This window comes from Schistocerca piceifrons, chromosome 1 (genome assembly GCF_021461385.2).
Source record: "Schistocerca piceifrons isolate TAMUIC-IGC-003096 chromosome 1, iqSchPice1.1, whole genome shotgun sequence".
Taxonomy (NCBI): Eukaryota; Metazoa; Arthropoda; class Insecta; order Orthoptera; family Acrididae; genus Schistocerca; species Schistocerca piceifrons.
In genome coordinates this window covers 710,712,257-710,732,610 of record NC_060138.1, presented here as the reverse complement: position 1 = coordinate 710,732,610, position 20,354 = coordinate 710,712,257, and the positions used below count along the sequence as shown (strand labels likewise).

Below are 20,354 nucleotides of genomic sequence, written 5' to 3'. Positions count from 1 at the left end.
GTTTCGTGTGGCTCAGTGATCTGGTGCAGACCTTTAAATTAGACACCATGTCATGTCCTAACTGCAAAACATAGACTTGGTCCATGAGGAAGCGTCAGCAGGGCAAAATATACAAATCGCAGAACGGAAAACGACAATAGTTCATACAACCACGACAATAGTGTCTCGGAGCGAGCTGGGAACCGTCGCCGCAGCAGTGAGCGATGAAGATCAAACGGACACACTCGTTTACGTAGCAAAAGCCAGCGCTGTAAGTACTACCAATCACGGCGTGCTGCCACAGTGGCGGTTGACTTTGTCATCAGATACCAGTCAGTTAGCACGAAATATTTATAAATTATTCACACGAAGCTTCCTCGTAAACCAATCAACTATTAGCAAAAACCGTATCGAAATCCCTGCCGTAGTTCTTGAGATAAGTCCGAACATACCGACAGAATCGAGCAGGGAATCTTCTGACTGGTTTGATGCGGCCCACCACGAATTTCTCTCCTGTTCCAGCCTCTTCATCTGAAAGAAGCACCTGCAACCAACGTCTTCAATTATTTGCTGAATATATTGCAATCGCTGTTTTCATTTACAGTTCTTACCCTCCACAGCTCCCTCTACTTCCGTAGAAGCTACTTCCTGATGTTTTAACAGATGACCTTCCATCCAATCTCTTCTTCTTGTCAGTGTTTTCCTTACAAGAAGAAAGGAACAAGATGTATACCAGTGTTCCGCTTCGAAGAGCCGTCAAAGCCAGGTAGAGGCGACATGCATTCCTTTCCTCGTCTATTCTCCGAAGGATTTCATCATTCCTTATCTTACCTGACCACCTAATTTTGAACATTCTTCTGTTGCACCACATCTCAAATGCTCCTGTTCTCTTTTGTTCTGGTTTTCCCAGAGTCCATATCTCACCACCATACAATGCAGTGCTCCAAACGTACATTCCTCTTTATTTTCTGTCTCTCTGTTTCCTTCTTCTCCCTCTCTTTGTCCATCTCCTCCACCTCTTTTTCCAACTATGTCCTCCTCCCCTCCCTGTGTCCATCTCCTCCTCTCCCCTCTCTGTTCATCTCCTCTTACCCTGTTCCTTTTGCACTTAAGCATTACCCCTGAACACCTTCCCTGTGACTGCTATATTCCCTTCCCAGCCCTCTCTCTGACCGTTCCCTCCTACAGCTATCTCTGTCCATCCCCTCCTCTCCCAACTCTGTGTTCGTTCCCTCCCTCCCCCTCTCTCTGTCCATATCGTTCTCTCCCCTCTCTCTCTCTCTCTCTCTCTCTGTCCATCTTTTTCTGCCCTCTTCTCCCTTTCTGTTGTTTCTTTCCCCCTCTCACCTCTCCCTATCCACCTCTTATTCCCCACCTCTCCCTATCCATCTCCTCCTGCTTCCCTCTCTCTATCCAACCCCTTCTCTATCCATCTTAACCTCCTTCCAATAGCAGTCACAAAACAGGTCGATAAGGTAGGTGGCTACTTCTCCCCAACTTACCTGTCAGGCAGGGCAGCCTACATTTGAGGAACTTGAAAACCTTTTTTGCCCCTGGCATATAAGATGCCCTGATACTACTCCAACTCAACATGCTTGCTCTGCTGGGCAACCTACATGTCAGAGCCTGGAAGATGTTTCTTGCCTCTGATGTGCAGATTGCCCTCCAAAGCTGGTCGATAAGACAGGCTGATACTATACCCACACAACATGTTGGTCATGTAGGGCAGCCTGTAAGGCAGGGACTGGAGAAAAACATGTCCTTGCCTGTATCTCTGCACCTATTGGAGCAAGGAGACCATAAATCCCACAGTGGTGATACTCATGAAACCTACGGTTCTTGTGCCAAACTTGGTTGAAATCGAACCAATGGATTGTCAGAGATCCCATACATACACACGCACAGATCCAGTTGTGCACATACATTGTGAACAGAGTTGCAACATCGACATTTCCTCAGAGCTAACCAAGCATTACATGTCAGCAGACGAATCTCTGTGTGTTACTGTCTGCCCATTAGTAAATCCGTTAAATGTATAGAAGTAATAATAAGTCTAATAGCAGTTTTCACAGAGACCGCACAGCCAGCGCAGCCAGCGGTGGCCAACCCGGCACCCAGCAGGCGGATCACGCGCCACGTGGGGCCGCTACTCCAGGCAATAAAACACTGTCGGCGACTAGCGGCGCAGTAAAAGCACATTTTATTGCCGTACGTCTCCGCGCACCAACAATGCTGCGGTCGTTCCTGCTCTGATTAGCACTAGCTGTTCGTTTAGAGCGTAGCTGCCTCAATACTGACGAGAACCGCGAATTCTGCATTTCCTTGCACGTTTGCCGTAAATCACTAAGGCAACCCGGCCTTGTCACTCACCAATCCTCGTTTCGTCCCTCTTTCTCCTACTGTGTCACGTACATATAGCATTCTAGCGCTCATTCTATAGCATACAAAAAGAAAGGAAATAAGAAGAGGAAGCAGGGTTTGGGAGGACACTTGTACTTGAAACAGACCGCACTAAGTTAATAAATTAATGCTGCCAGTGAAAGCATTTTTTTTAAATCAGCCATCCTACGACTCCCTTAAATTAGTTAGAGATATCAAAATCAGAACTACTGCGCCGCCTTGGTCGATGACGTCACCTACGTCTCGGGCCAAAATTATAATTTTCAGGGCGTCATAGAGTGTCCAGTGGGCGGTACATTTTCTCTTTTTCTACTTCACTTCTTAAAGGAGTGACGAAAAAAACAATTATCAGTAGGCCTCCACATTAACTTAGCTTCATCTGTTTTACTGTTACTAACACTGCGTATGATAAATGTGGTTAAAGGAGGATGTTTCTCGAACAATATTGCTATATCCGCTTTTATATTTTTAATATGATACTAATGCCTTTCCTGCTATTATTCATTTCAGTTTCTAAATGGTTTCTGACCACTTGCGCTGACCAAATAAGCTGCACAAACCTTCTCTGAATTTTCTCTTACTCCACCGTTAATCCCGCTTGGTGGACTGGGGAACTATGACTCAAGTATCTGTCGAGCAATTGTTTTGTTTTGTGAGCGACTTCCTTCGTAGGTTAATTACTTCAGCAGTATTCTTCCAAAGTATCTAAGTACGGATTATTATTTCTCCCAGGTTGCTTTATTTGGTCATTTCATCAAAGTATCTCGTTGGGTTATCGCTAAACATTTGGCAGATTAATACAAATGATTGATCGACGATGATGCAGTTTATAACGACGCGTCAATTCACCTGTTTAGTAGTGACCAGTACTTTCCTCTGAATGCTTTGTTGGAATCTTCTGCAGTTCACTGATGAAGAACCTACAAGCTACCTCGCCGGAATTGCCGATACTGAGATGTTTTCAGAATGAGATTTTCACTCTGCAGCGGAGTGTGCGTTGATACGAAACTTCCTGGCAGTAGGAGACGAGGTACTGGCAGAAGTAAAGCTGTGAGGACGGGGCGTGAGTCGTACTTGGGTAGCTCTGTAGGTAGAGCACTTGCCCGCGAAAGGCAAAGGTCCCGAGTTCGAGTCTCGGTCAGGCATACGGTTTTAATCTGCCAGGAAGTTTCCTAACGATACTGAGCTAAATCTAGCCAACAGGTTTGCCACGTGATGTCACCTAATGAGGAAACGATACGGCCAGGAAATTAGTGAGGTGCCATGTGTTTGCTAGCACCATCATGATACGCCCAAATATCACAAACCTGGAGACGTTTCCGTTGGAATAACTGATATGGTTAACGTGCTGTTGCGGCGCTTGGCAATAATAGCAACAGATTCCTCAGTAGCGTCCACGAAATATTAATAAGTGGTGCGCCGTGACTACGAGGTGCGGCTAGAAAAAAACCGGACTGATGCTGGAAAAAACATTTATTTACAATTATTTACAATTTCATGTTATCTCCTTCAATGTACTCTCCTCCTCGGTCTCTACACCGCTCCATACGAATTTTCCACTGTTCATAGCAATGCTGCAGATCATTTTCGGTAAGTCCATACATTACTTCCGTCGCTTTTTCTTTTACTGCTTCAACAGTCTCAAATCTAGTTCCTTTCAAAGCCGATTTGACTTTAGGGAAAAGAAAAAAGTCACAGGGGGCCAAATCAGGTGAGTAGGGTGGATGATCTAAGATGGGAATGTTGTGTTTTGCCAAAAACGTCTTCACTGACAACGTACTGTGAGCTGGGGCATTGTCTTGGTGAAGGATCCATGACTTTTTTCTCCACAAATCGTTCCGTTTTCTCCGTACTCGCTCACGTAGGGTAGCCAGGACGCTAATGTAGTAATGCTGATTCACTGTTTGTCCCTCTGGTGCCCAATCAATGTGCACAATCCCTTTGATGTCAAAAAAAAACAATCATCATTGCCTTGAATTTCGATTTTGACATTCGTGCTTTTTTTTGTCGTGGAGAACCAGGAGTTTTCCAATGCATCGATTGGCAAGTAATAACATTTTGTAAGAAGGTGTGATCACTTTCAATGTTTTCCAGGATGTCAGAACAAATCATTCTTCGGCGTTCCTTCTGTTCAATTGTGAGACACTTTGGAACCATTTTTGAACACACTTTGTTCATGTCGAAACTTTCATGAAGAATCTGCCTAACACTTTCCTTGTCAACTCCTGTTAACTCAGACACTGCTCTGATTGTTAAACGGCGATCTTGTCGAACAAGTTTACCGATTTTTTCAATGTTTGCATCAGTTTTTGCTGACAATGGCCTGCCAGTGCGAGTGTCATCACTGGTGTCTTCGCGGTCATCTTTAAATCGTTTAAACCACTCAAACACTTGTGTTCGCGATAAACAATCATCGCCGCACTTGTTGTAACATTACAAACGTTTCACTTGCAGATTTTCCTAGTTTGAAACAAAATTTGATGTTAACACGCTGTTCTTTCTGTACACTCAACATTTTCCGACGCACAGACAAAACGTCAACTACTTAAAACAGACGCCACGGGCAGACTGAGTGCAGGAGGCAGATGAAACTCGAGCAGTAGGCGGAGCGAGAGTCACGTGACAGGCCACGCGACTTTCAGCCTTATTGCATTCGTTTTATTGTTTCACCAGTACTAGTCCGGTTTTTTTTCTAGCCACACCTCGTATGTCTGTACCCATTAGATGTAAGCCTTGGCACTGTACGAGGGTCTAACATTTCTGAATTTGGTGTAACCTAAAACTGCAGTATCTGTTGTTTACATCAGCTTACAAATGATAATGTATCTTGTCAAATGAGATCCCGCTTAAATTCGTTACCCCTATATATTGGATCAAAGCGTTCCGCTGCATTTTGTTCTTCAGTAGCCAATCTTCAACAGTGGACACAAAAGAAGCGTTGTATCGTCGGTCTTACTTCGATTTCATTGGTTGCGCGTCGAATGATATCGACAGAGCAAGAACTACCCTTTTCCATAGAAGGCCTGAATGACAGTTTTACCTTCTTACCGGCTACTGCTATCTTTACTCCATTTGCCTTTGTATATCTACATTTACATCTGCATGACTACTCTGCAGTTCCTAATTAAATGCCTGGCAGTGGGTCCATCGAACCTCCTACAGACTAATTCTCTATCGCTCCACTCTCTAACGGTGTACGGGAAAAATGGATACTTAAATCTTTCCGTACGAGCTATGATTTCTCTTATTTTATCACGATCGCTATTTCTCTTTCTACAGGTGGAATTCAACAAAATATTTTGGCGTTCAGAAGAGGAAGTCGGTGATTTTAATGAAGCCACCCCAATTCGCGTCCACATTCGTGAGTCTCTCCCATTTTATGCGATAATTCCATAATGCACAGCAATACTCCAGAAGAACACCCATAGCGCAGGCAGTCTCTTTAGCAGACCTGTTGCATATACGCTCATGTTCAGAGGGGAAAAAAAATAGAGCATCTTGAACGACTAGAGATAGGACGTTCATACTCACAGAACATGTACATTAGTACGTTCTGCAGAAATTATTAGCATCTGAAACAAGTTGGCCCGCGGGTTCATGGGCAACATCGATATCGCGGCGCAAAACCACTTACCGTTGAAACGTACCTGTGGCCCTCGTTGTCGCTATAAACTGAAGGTAATGGATCAATGTGACTTGAGCAGGCATGCAGGATGCCTCGCAGACATATGCGCGAACCGTACCGGCAAATCAGTGAATTTGAAACAGAACGCATTGTTGCCATGGGAGAATGTGATGCATCCATCCGGGAAATTTTTGCTCGTGTTGGACGAAGTGTTTCGACAGTGCAACGGATGTGTGCATAATGGTTCACAGAAGGTCGTAGAACACGACAAGATGGGTCAGGTAGCATCAACCAGATCATCCCCGAGAAGATCGACATCTCAGCAAAATGGCATTGCAGAACAGATCTTCGTCCTCCTCGGTTCTGGCGCAACAGTGTAACATATCGACACTATCAGGCGTGGCAGTCCGTCGCCATTTATTACGTCAGGGGCTACGTGCGCGACGTCCACTTCTCCATCTACCTTTGATAAATGCGCAGAAACGTGTTAGACGGGAATGGTGCATGGAACGAAGTCACTGGAGACAGAATGGTATCATATAGTGTGTTCGTACGAATCCAGCTTCTGTTTGCTTGAAAATGATGGCCGCATTTTGGTTCGCCGCAGAGAGGCAGAGTGGCATCACAGTGACTGCATTCGCACGAGACGTACAAGGTCAACTCAAGGCGTTATGGTGTGAGGTACTATTGAGTACAACCACAAATCACAGCTGGTGCGTGTCCAGGGCACTGTGACCAGTACGACCTACGTGAGTGACATCCTGCGACCCTTAGCCGTACCCTTCCTGGACAACACCCCAGACGCCATTTTTCAGCAAGACAATACACGACCACATGTTGCTGCACAAACACGTGTCTTCTTGGTGTCACAGGGTGTCAGTCTTTTGACCTGACGCGCCAGATCACCAGACTTGCCGCCAACCGAAAATGTGTGGGATATGGTGAAACGACGGATGCAGTGCTGTGACCCAATGCCAACCACCACAGATGACCTTTGGAATCAGGTGAATGCAACATGGATGGCTATACCACAGGACGCCATTCGCTCCTTGCACGCTTCGATCCCATCACCCATGCCACAAGTTATAAGGGCCCATGCCGGACCCTGTGCCTACCAGGCAACACTGCACATACTGAACCGAGGTGATCGTTTCTGCTGAAAATACTAATGTACATGTCCTGTGACTATGATCGTCCTGTCTCCAGTCGATCAAGGCGATCTATTGTTTCTGAACGTGAGTGTATTAAGTGTTCTGCTAACTAACACAGTCTTTGGCCCACTTGCCTCACAACTTTATCTCTTTGATTATTTCAGTTTAAGTTGCTCGTAGATATTTTGCTCAAGTGACAGCCTTTAGATTTGTGAGATTTAACGTGTAAGCGAAATTTAACGGATTCCTTTTAATACTCGTCCTTTGTGGATGACCTGGCACTTTTCATTATTTAGAGTCAATTGCCACTTTTCGAATAACAGAGGTATCTCGTCTAAATAATTTTGCAGTTGGTTTTGATCTTCTTGACTTTGTTGAACGACAAATGACAGAATCATCTGCAAACGATCTAAGAGGGCTGTGAAGATTGTCTCCTAAATCTTTTATAGAGCGTGTTAGGGGTACAAGTGTAGAAATTTCTATTGAGGACTGAGAACAGCGTACTGAACCAACGTTACATCAGTATTCACTCATAATAATCATTTTTATTACGAGCAGTATATTTTTAGATTGGTTTGTACCTCCAATTACTCGTAGCACAAGCAAGCCATTAATGTTTGTTTTCCCCTGGGCTGCAGGTACAGGTACTGAAGTGAGGACATTGGGAAGTCTACAGTGACAGCCATAGTCCACTTCGTGGCACAGTTGCGACCGTGCAGAAAACATCAGGTACTAAATTATGTAATGTTTTTGCGGCAAGAAGGTAGAGAAGGTACCAATCGTCACAATATCTGTACCGTTACTCCTAACACTTTGTACAAATTAGGAACAGCAGAGGGCGTACTACACTTGCTTGGGAGACGCCAGAGATCACTTCTGTTTTACCCGATGACTTTCCGGCAGGTACTATGTACTGTGACCTTTCTGACAGGAAATCACGGATCCAGCTGCACAAGTGAGACGATACTCCGTTACAAGTTACTTGTGAAGAACGGTGTTAAAAGCATTCTGGAAGTATAGAAATATGAATTCAGTTTGAGACCCACTGTCGATATCATCCATTACTTCGTGTGAATAAGAAGCTAGTTGTGTTTCACGAAGAGATGTTTTCTGAATACATCCAGACTATTTGTCAATAGATCGTTGAAAGTAATGCATAGATCGATAGCAGTGACATGGACCTGTAATTCAGGGTTTTATTTTCATTTCCTTTTTCGAGTATTGGTGTGACCAGTGCAATATTCCAGTGTTTAGGTGTATATCTATCGTCGAGCGAGCTGTTACATATGATTTTTAAGTATGGAGCTACTGTATCAGCTTACTCTGAAAGGAAACAAGTTATTGAATGGTTACTGCTGACGTACCCTTCAGAAAAACGAAGAAGTTCATCTTGAACACCTTAGAGCAATAGTAGTCTCCAATCTGTACGTCTACACATTCACGTTTGATATATTAAACAATAGTATTGTTTGTTGTTTAGTGTCCATAATAATTATTTCCATTGTTTGTGTCTGAAACCTCCAGACGTGTCCAGATAGATGGGCGATTTAGGACTGCCGCCTCGGGGTTCGGGAAGGTTCGTCTGCCTTTACCGAATCCATCATCGAGCTGACGACGGGTGCTGGTGTGCCAGCGAGCATGGATGAGGTTTTCAGGCGATTTCCCACATCCGGATAGTTGAATACCTGGCTGGTACCCACGTCCCTCCTCAGTTACATGATTCGCAAACATTTCGGGAACGTTCTTAAACTTTCACTGAGATAACACTAGACGTAGTAGAATGGGATACACAAATTCCGTCTCGGAAGTCAGGGTAAGGAGCAAGGGGGAGGGGGGGGGGGAAGCACATCCTGCCACCCTCTACCACTAACACTGCCAAATCCAGATTAACGTGCCGTCGACTCCGTGAAGTCACGGGATAAGACCGTGAAAAAGAAGAAGCGCCTGAAACTTCTTATGCAATTAGGGTCGATAACGAACACAGTGCTGTGGCTCTCGGTCCAGTGATATTCGATTCGTATCGTGGGGTATAAGAAAATTTCATGACCAGACTTTGGTGACAAAGGTGAAGTTGATGATGTGCAGTTCTGTTCACTAGACTGTGTGCCAGCGTTCAGGCTGGAATGCCAAACCTCTCTGCAATGGAGTGTTGGCAGTAATATATGAACCAGATGAGAAAATGAGGTCGCCGGCCCATTTGTTGCTATTCGGGACAATTTGGTCATGCAGCAGAAATGAATTTCACTTTCCCTATTCATTTCATTACATGTTCACCTATGATAACCCTAAAACAAGACTACACTAAGCAGCACCCATCGAGATCGTCCATATGCCACAGATACAAATGTGACACTTTGCATCAAGTCACAAGAAGCCAATGGTAAATTATCTCCACTAGGACCTTCTCTTAAGGCTCATTGACCAAGTGTAGGACGTACTTTGCTTTAGTTTATGGACCATCGGGAATTTAAGTTGATGGAGGGACCCTTAGACTGAGCGAGCGGGCCGCGCCGGTGTGTTGCAGTGGCTGATGTTGGTGTCGCTGGCGGTGCTGTACAACCTGGTGCTGGTGGTGGGGCGCGCCGTCTTCTGGGAGCTCAACAACGCCGTGCCCGCCCTCTGGTGGACGCTCGACTACACCTGCGACGCCATCTACCTCATAGACACCTTCATACACGCGCATGAGGGTAAGTCACATTGGCAGCGACGATCGCTGGGTCAGCCGCGGCTCGCTTAATATCTTATGAAACTAAAGTTCCTGAATTACTGTATTACTACTGTTTCAGTTTCGTATTGTACAGGAAATGCAATTACACAGTTTAGAATTGTGTTTAGAATGAAACAATATAGACTCGAAGATATCTTAGACGTTTTATAACTTCGGTGCTGCGCCGTTTTCAAGCAAGCGACGAAGGACCTTTTTGACAGTTAAGATGAACATCAACAAAAGCAAAACAAGGATAATGGAATGTAGTCGAATTAAGTCGGATGATGCTGAGGGAATTAGATTAGGAAATGAGACACTTAAAGTAGTAAAGGAGTTTTGCTATTTGGGGAGCAAAATAACTGATGATGGTCGAAGTAGAGAGGATATAAAATGTAGACTAGCAATGGCAAGGAAAGCGTTTCTGATGAAGAGAAATTTGCTAACATCCAGTATAGTTTTATGTATTAGGAAGTCGTTTCTGAAAGTATTTGTATGAAGTGTAGCCATGAATGGAAGTGAAACATGGACGATAAATAGTTTGGACAAGAAGAGAATAGAAGCGTTCGAAATGTGGTGCTACAGAAGAATGCTGAAAATTAGATGGGTAGATCACATAAGTAATGAGGAGGTATTGAATACAATTGGGGAGAAGAGGAGTTTGTGGCACAACTTGACAAGAAGAAGGGACCGGTTGGTAGGACATGTTCTGAGGCATCAAGGGATCACAAATTTAGCATTGGAGGGCAGCGCGGAGACCAAGAGATGAATACGCTAAGCAGATTCAGAAGGATGTAGGTTGCAGTAGGTACTGGGAGATGAAGAAGCTTGCACAGGATAGAGTAGCATGGAGAGCTGCATCAAACCAGTCTCAGGACTGAAGACCACAACAACAACAAAGTTTCGAAAAAAGCTGCTTTAGTTACTTTTATTTATTCACACCTTTTTTTGAAGCAAATATCGGCCACTACCACCTATCATCTGAGGCTAGAGCATATATACACTATGTGATCAAAAGTATCCGAACAGCTGACTGAAAATGACTTACAAGTTCGTGGCGCCCTCCATCGGTAATGAAGGAATTCAATCTGGTGTTGGCCCACCCGTAGACCTTCCACTCTCGCAGTAATACGTTCAGTCAGGTGTTGGAATGTTTTTTGGTGAAGGGCAGCCCGTTCTTCACGGAGTGCTGCGCTGAGGAGAGGTATCAATGTCGGCCGGTGAGGCCTGGCACGAAGTTGGCGTTCCAGAACATCCCACAGGTGTGCTATAAGATTCAGGTCAGGGCTCTGTGCAGGCCATTCCATTACAGGGATGTTACTGTCGTGTAACTTCTCCGCCACGGGCCGTGCATTATGAACAGGTTCTCGATCGTATTGAAAGATACAATCGCAATCCCCAAACTGCTCTTCAACAGTTGGATGCAAGATGGTACTTAAAACATCAATGTAGGCCCGCACTGTGATAGTGCTACGCACAACAACAAGGGATGCAAGCCCCCTTCATGAAAAACACGACCACACCATAGCACAACCGCCTCCGTATTTTACTGTTGGCACTACACACGCTGGCAGATGACGTTCAGCGGAAATTCGCCATACCCACGCCCTGCCATCGGATCGCCACATTGTGTACCGTGATTCGTCACTCTACACAACGTTTATCCACTGTTCGATCGTCCAATGTTTATACGCTCCTTACACCAAGCGAGGCGGCGTTTGGCGCTCACCGGCGTGATGCGTAGCTTGTGAGCACCCCTTCGACAATGAAATCCAAGTATTCTCACCTACCGCCTAATGTCATAGTACTTGCAGTGGATCCTTATGCCGTTTTGAATTCCTGTACGACGGTCTGGATAGATGACTGCCTATTACACATTACGACCCTCTTCAACTGTCGGCTGCCTCAGTCACACAACGGACGAGTTCGACCTTTACACTTTTGCGCTATACGTGCCCCTTCACGTTTCCACTTCACTGTCACATCGGAAACAGTGGAAAAAATGTTCAAATGTGTGTGAATTACTAAGGGACCAAACTTCTGACGTCATCGATCGCGAGACTTACACACTACTTAAACTAACTTATGCTAACAACACACACACACACACACGTGCCCGAGGGAAGACTCGAACCTCCGGCGGGAAGGGCCGCTCAAGAAACAGTGGATCTATGAATGTTTAGGAGTGTGGTAATCTCGCGTACAGACGTATGGCACAAGTGACACCCAATCATCTGACCACGTTCGAACTCCGTGAGTTCCGCGGAGCGCCCCATTCTGCTCTCCCACGATGTCTAATGACTACTGAGATCGCTGATATGGAGTACATGGCAGTAGGTGGCAGCTCAATGCGCCTAATATGAAAAACGTATGTTTCTGGGGGTGTCCGGATACTTATCATCACATAGTGTAGTTAAAGAGTGTTAAAATCGATCATATATGTAGTCTCTTATTATAATCTGTTAGGTACTACTTTCTGTACGTTGGTATGGAAACAATCTGCTGCAAGGTGATTGGACATTGCGTGTTTTAGCTCATATGTAACAAAATGTACCACGTGGTTCATGGCACGACATTTACTTTGCTACGTCACAGATGTAACTGTAATTGTAATTATTCTGCTACGCTATTTACTCTTGGGCACATATCGTAAAATTGTTAGCAGAATGCAGATATAGACGCTAATAATTTAGGAGGCTAATGACATTACATATGTCTAGAAGATCAGTCATCAAACGGATTCAGTTGTTTAGGCAGTGGACTCGCATTTGGAAACTGTGTAATTAAAATCCTCCACTGGACGTCTAAATTTAAGTTTCCCGCTGTCCCCCAAAATTGACTGAGATGAATGCTGGAATGGTTCCTCTGAAAAGGACACGGCCAGTTTCCTTCCCCATCGTTGTCCGTACTAGCTAGTGCTCTGTCTCTAATGACCTTGTCCCCGTCGGGACGTTAAACTCTAATCTAACTTCTTTTTTTAAGATGAAATGCTGCGCTAGGGACCAATTCGCTAAGGAAACTGTACTGTGTTTTTAATGCTCGAAAACAATTTCCAGAGGTTTCAAATTATGTGCGAGACAAAGTGCCCGTCTGCTGTTTAATCAAAGTACAGATTTTTAATTCGGTATGTGAAGTCGTTAATCGTATGACCTTCTTCCCAATAACATCAGTGAAGAAAGAAGTATAATAGAAGAACATCGAAACTGTAAACAGCAAATTTGAATAACCTTTTTCATGTGAAAGGCTCTAGTTCTCTTAAATGCAACGTGCAAGTTGAGCCGTTAAGAAGAGTACCTTCATCACTTGCTTAATGTTTCCCCGTTGACAAGTGAGGTTGCGTGTGGTTTCCGTTAAACACGTCGAGTTCCGGCGTGTAGCGTGATTCATCCATCCGGACGTCCAACTAGCTTCCAGTGGCTGAATTCCGGCGCTCATGCTGTGTTCCCTGTGACGTGTGGTGAGCAATACGGGATGGTGGCTTCTGTATCTCACAACGACGAGCGAGTGTTGGTCAATAGTTATGGATGTCCAGTATTGGGTTGACGAGCAATTTGCTGCCTTGTGGCATTCTAACCGTTGTTACAATGAGCGATAGTCATCGCCGATCAATCATCAACACGTTGTCGCCAAGGCCTGTTGATTCTCGCTTCGGCGGTTGTCCCTATCGTTTTCACTTAAACTGAAGCGTTTCATCTAGACTCTTAGAACATGCGAACTATTGTCACGAGACTTTGCTTTTCTGTGATTCCGAGGGCTTTCAAAGAACCAGTTGAGAAGTTATGTGCAGACTGTTAACTGAGCGTGTCTTACGTCCCATTTGTCATATCTGAGGTTTCTCCAAATGTAATCAGACGGTAGAGGAGCTCCTATCAAAGACGAAGAAAGGTTGTAATAATTTGACGCCTTGAAATGGCGATCCTTAGCTAAACAATCTCAAAATATAGTATTGTAAAAAGTCGATCTGGGCCCACCGATATCGACTGTATTGTAATAATCTCGCATGTGGGAATCTGACATCTCACGCATCGCCTCGACCACTTGGTCAATGGCAGCAGTTGTTCTTTTGCGTTTTTTTTTTATCAGTACAGTGTAAATTGATGCTTACTCATCCTTATGCTTAAGATTGCAAAAAGACCACCAACCTCTCAGAGTTCACCAACAAGTGCTCCGTTACACAAATTGCAACGTTACACTGATTTTCAAATATACGTATGTACTGGACTCCAAGCTCTCTGACCTCTAATCCACTTGCCAACGGTTCTTATACGATTTATTGCTCAGCAGATTGTATTTTATTTCTCAGCAGGCTTTACACAACCTTTTTCCTCTCGTAAGAGACCTGTTATTATAATTAGCTACCAGTTTAGTATTTAATTCATAAGACTAGGCGTGTAAGTGATTAAGATGTTTACGTCTGGGCCGAAAAAAAATTGTTCTTTAAGTCGTTAGTCTTTTGAGCGGTCTGATTTGGCCGGTCTCTGATTTCTCTCCTGCGCCAAATTCTTCATCTCGGAGTAAGTTCTTGCGCATTACGCCCTCAGTTACTAGTGAGATATGTTCCAAAATCTGTCTTCCTCTGCAGTTTTTATCCTCTACAGCTCACTCTAGTACCCTGATGTCTTAACACATGTCCTGTCATCCTGTTCCTTCTTCTTATCAGTGTTTCCGATGTGTTCCTTTCTTTGCCGATTCTGCGGAGTACCTCCTAATTACTTACCTTATCAGTCCACCTAATTTTCAATATTCTTCTCTATCATCACATTTCAAACGCTTCGATTCTCTTCTGCTCCGGTTTTCCCATAGCCCATGGTTCACTACCACACAGAGCTATGCTACAAATGTACATTCTAAGACATTTCTCCCTCAAATTAAGGCCGCGCGGGATTAGCCAAGCGGTCTTAGGCGCTGCAGTCATGGACTGTGCGGCTGGTCCGGGCGGAGGTTCGAGTCCTCCCTCGGGCATGGATGTGTCTGTTTGTCCTTAGGATAATTTAGGTTAAGTAGTGTGTAAGCTTGGGGGCTGATGACCTTAGCAGTTAAGTCCCATAAGATTTCACACGCATTTGAACATATTTTTCAAATTAAGGTCCATGTGTGAGACTAACAGACTTCTTTTGGCCAGGAACGCTCACTTTTCCTGCGCTGGTCTGCTCTTCATGTCCTCCTTGCTTCGTTCGTCATGGGCTATTTTTTTCCAGTTCCTTAATTTCGTCATTTTCGTGATCACCAATTTTGTTGATAAATTTCTCTTTGTTCTGATTTCAGTTACCTCCCGTTACTTTTGTCTTGCGTCGATTTATACTGAGCGTCAGTCCATATTCTTTACTTATTAGACTTTTCATTCCATTCAAAAGATTCTGTAATAATTCATTTTCACCTTCGATAAGGGTAGCAATGTCATCAACGAATTTTGTCATTGATATCCTTTCACCCTGAATTTTTAACCCACTCTTGAACCTTCCTTTTATTTCCGTCATTGCTTCTTCTACGTATACAGTAGATTGAAGAATAGGGCCGAAATACTGCATCCCTGTATTACACCCTTTTCAATCCGAGCATGTCGATCTTGCTCGTCCAGTCTTATTGTTCCCTCTTGAGTCTTGTCCATACTATACATTATTCCTCGTTCCCTATATGTTACTCTTATTTTTCTCAGAATTTCAAACGTCTTGCGCCATTTTACGTTGTCGACCGCTTTTTCCGGGTCGACTCATCGAATGACTGGGTCTTGATTTTTCTTTATTCTTGGTTCCACTGTCAAGCTCAACCTCAGGACTGTCTCCCTGGCGTCTTTACCTTTCCTAAAGCCAAACTGATCGTCATCTAGCAGACTCTCAGTTTTCTTTTTCATACTTCAGTATATTATTCTTGTCAGCATCTTTATTAGCAGTTAAGGTTTCCGCGCAATAGTACTCGCACATGTCTGCTGTTGCTATCTTCGAAAATTATGACGTCGCAAAAATAATATTACTGTAGCCTGTAAGGACTATATCTGTGGCGATACATGCCTTGCATGCAGAGAAACGCTATTCTTTTGAACTGAAATGTAATTGAATTTACCCTATCAACAATATTTTTGCTTAATATATTACTGATTTTGTTATGGTCTTAGTCCGAAAACCGCCATTGCGCTGCAGTACTCCTTTTTCAGTATTTATGACTGTAGGAGTAGGTATTAAAATTCATGGAGAAGAAATAAAAACTTTGAGGTTCGCCGATGACATTGTAATTCTGTCAGAGACAGCAAAGGACTTGGAAGAGCAGTTGAATGGAATGGACAGTGTCTTGAAAGGAGGATATAAGATGAACATCAACAAAAGCAAAACAAGGATAATGGAATGTAGTCTAATTAAGTCGGGTGATGCTGAGGGAATTAGATTAGGAAATGAGGCACTTAAAGTAGTAAAGGAGTTTTGCTATTTGGGGAGCAAAATAACTGATGATGGTCGAAGTAGAGAGGATATAAAATGTAGGCTGGCAATGGCAAGGAAAACGTTTCTGAAGAAGAGAAATTTGTTAACATCCAGTATTGATTTAAGTGTCAGGAAGTCATTTCTGAAAGTATTCGTATGGAGTGTAGCCATGTATGGAAGTGAAACATGGACGATAAATAGTTTGGACAAGAAGAGAATAGAAGTTTTCGAAATGTGGTGCTACAGAAGAATGCTGAAGATTAGATGGGTAGATCACATAGCTAATGAGGAAGCATTGAATAGGATTGGGGAGAAGAGAAGTTTGTGGCACAACTTGACCAGAAGAAGGGATCGGTTGGTAGGACATGTTCTGAGGCATCAAGGGATCACCAATTTAGTATTGGAGGGGAGCGTGGAGGGTAAAAATCGTAGAGGGAGACCAAGAGATGAATACACTAAGCAGATTCAGAAGGATGTAGGTTGCAGTAGGTACTGGGAGATGAAAAAGCTTGCACAGGATAGAGTAGCATGGAGAGCTGCATCAAACCAGTCTCACGACTGAAGACCACAAGAACAACAACAACAACATGACCATATCTTCCTGTTACAACATCATTTCCCTTTTTAGGAACCGTCGTTTTTTTACATTTTAGGTAAGACTTAAAATATGGGAGATAAATGAACCGATACTAGGGGGCATCAATAACAACAGCTCATATAAACACTCGATTACGGATCACGTTATCGATAACACATAAAATATAAATATGTAGTTGCACTGCGTAGCAGCCTTAAATTTTAATCGACGTGGAGCTTAATTAACTTAAAATAGGTTTCCTTCAGCTACAGAACAAAATATCCAAGCTTCACGTTTTCACAGCAACATTACATACAGAAACATATGCATTTGGAAACTTAATAAAACGTAGAATTGGTATTCGTGAGAACGCAATCCCGTAAGTTGCTGAAGGTAAGACGAGGAATCCTTCAACATTTCAACAGGCAAGTGTTCGTAAAACTTCATCGTACTGTATTTACATAATTGATGTACATTAATGTCTGAAACTGAATTAAATGCAAATTCAAAAGAAGAAAATTACAACTCTATTTAAATGTCTTTGTGTGAAGAAGGACGTGCTTCGTGAATGTACTGATATTCTCGACCAGGTCGTACAGTACCGGTATTGAAAAAGAGAATAAATTACTGAAACATATTCTTCGCTTATAAGCTGTAGCTGCTTAGCAGTTTTCTTCTTTAGAGTCTGTGTTCCAATACTTCTCGGGGACTGTCGAAATAAGACAGTAGCACTGCGTATCGCCACGCCTCATTGGTAGGTATTACTGTTTCTCGTACGTCTGGCAGGCGTCCCTTTCTGAGCTGGAGTGTAATAAATTTCCACTGGGAGCAGAGCAATTTCCTCTGCACTCTCGGAAATAAATTCCTGCTGGATTTTCATAAAGCCTGCAAGGCATGGTTACATTTACAGGCGTAACCACGTTTCAACGCACTAGAGCTAGACTGCAGCCTAAGACGTGTTATATGAAAGCACTAGTCGGGAATGAAAAATTAACTCGTCTAAAGACGCGATGCATAATCATCACATTTTTCGGTCTGTGATAGAGGGCTCTAAAGGCAATTATCCAGAGAGCCGTGCTGTCGACGGTGCAGGAACTGTGTGTGGAGTACTAAAACGCCGAGTTCCAACAGCTATACAGGGTGTCCCAGGAGAAAATGACAGGGACGATCACATGAAGAAAAAAAGTCTAGCAAACTCGGACTGTAAAATGCGTGAGCACTACTTCATCTTCGAAATCGCGAAACAAACGTCTTCTACTGCAAGCTCTTTGCTTTACATATTTTGAGATGCGGTAGCGTGGACTGAAACGAGAAAAAAAGTCCAGCAAATATGTGGTGTAAAATGCGTACCTTAAGATCTATCAGCACTTGTTCATCTTGACTACTGTGAAACAAATCCCTTCCATAAGTCAAGTGCCCATAGCTCTTAAGGTATGCGCTTTAGAGCCCATGTTTATTACAATTTTTTTGTTTTGTTTTGATCAATACTACCTCCTCTCAAATTAAGGAAAGCAAAGAGCTTGGAACACAAGAGATTTGTTTCACAGAATCGAAGATGAAAGAATGCTCATAGCCCTTAAGGTAAGCGTTTTAGAGCCCGCGTTACTAGACACTTTTGCTTCGAATGATCGTTTGAGCCGTATACCTAAGTATTAATGATTCCTCTTGAGACGTTTTGTGTTTGATCTATTGAACGAATAATATATTGTTTGTAACACTGTACTGGGGTAATATAAGAGCTTGGAAAAATAAAGAAACTGTCCGCATGATTCGGAGTGACCGAGCGGTTCTAGGCGCTTCAGTCTGGAACCGCTACGGTCGCAGGTTCGAATCCTGCCTTGGGCATGGATGTGTGTGATGTCCTTAGGTTAGTTAGGTTTAAATAGTTCTAAGTTCTAGGGGACTGATGACTTCAGCAGTTAAGTCCCATAGTGCTCAGAGCCATTTTTTGTCCGTATGATCACGAAACTATTTTCCGTGACTAGACCGGTTTCAAGTAGCGCGGGGCCACTATTTAGCAATATGTATTTTTAAACTTATTTTGCTTCCATATGAGAGGTGAAAGTAACTTCTAGTAAAATTCTATTTGACTAATTTAATCCCTAGCTTGCCTTTTACGAATAGGACTGACAAGTCTCTCCATCATAAAACTGTAATAAAAATGTTTAGTCTACATGTACACTGAAATTGATCAAGTACTCAGGCTGACCATCTTATTTTCACTGAGCACAAAGAGTAAGCTAAGCACTGTTTCAGATTTTTACCGTCCCTTGAATTACCAGTAAAAAGAACTAACAGTTTTCGCCGTTGGGTCGCTTGCTAATACGGACACTCGAAATTTATTACAAAACTATAACAGCAATATACAACTATCAGCTGCATAAAGGAATCACTAGAGTGAAAATTTCTACCAGACAGTAACTCGAACTCGGGTTAGAGCCCCGGTCTGGCACAAATTTCATTGTCACATAAAATGAATCCGCAATTGGGCGAATAAGGACTACCATCAGCTGCAGAATGGAATGACAACAATGAAAACTTGTGCCGGAATTGACGACATGTGGAAGTTTGGGTCTGACTGTGGATAGTGCACGGATAGCCGAATGGTAAGGCGACCGCTCGCGATAAGCGGAAAATCGGGGTTCGAATCCCGCTCCTGCACAAATTTGCATTGCCGTCCTCCCGTTGTACAAATGATTGTTGTGCGAATCCGAAACTGCGAATAGATTTCATGTATTTCACAATGGCCGTAGTCGCAGTCCGAATGAACATCACATGGTTCCTCTTAACAACACAGGCACTGCAATGTCGTGTTATTACAGCTGTCGTTAAAAAGTTAAACATGTGGCACTATAAACTTGTAAACTGTAGGCATCTGTACAGAATAAAACTTTTTGACACACACCATAGGACTATGCCACAACGTCGCGATACACCGGTGGGGAGAGACTTATCTATGCTGTGCTCAGCAGTGAAGATTGGAAACTTAAAACTGCGAGATTCGGCTTGACTGTGGTGTATCTGCATGGTTAAACAATAAAACATACATAACAATTTTACAGAAAAGCTCCAAAAGATGTACCTACAACGAACACACACTGGCTGAATTTATAAATCGTGGGAGAAAATTAAAACAGAATTACAAAAAAGGAAATGAATTACATTAGCAATAACCCCAATTCAAATGAATTCTGGTAGTTCGTTTGATTCACTTAGTCGCTTCCGCTGTACTGTGAGGGTGAACCAAAAAACGATTTTAGATGAACTTTTATATTATTATACTTTATTATAACGGACAATATTAAAGTGCCGACCAATCTTTATAGCCTCTCTGAACTGAATGCTTTACATGTGTGCATGCCTGGAATCCCCGATATAAAACAAGTGCTGCGTAAGTGTCAAATTTCATAGGCAAGTTGAACCATACGTGCAAGCAAGAAGTTAACCATTTGTGCAAGGAAGCTTAGCTGAAGTTCACTGACAAGAATTCTGTTCGTGATCATAT

The 20,354-nt window shown here is 43.2% G+C and overlaps 1 protein-coding gene across 1 annotated transcript in view; it reads left to right on the top strand.

Moving 5' to 3' along the window:
* Positions 1-20,354, top strand: part of LOC124793790 (cyclic nucleotide-gated cation channel subunit A) — a 595,917-nt gene that overhangs the window by 55,141 nt on the left and 520,422 nt on the right. Inside the window, exon 2 of the mRNA XM_047258047.1 lies at positions 9,680-9,842. Within this exon, the coding sequence (XP_047114003.1) occupies positions 9,686-9,842 (157 nt within the window). The 5' untranslated portion in view covers positions 9,680-9,685. The remainder of the gene's footprint in view (positions 1-9,679; positions 9,843-20,354) is intronic.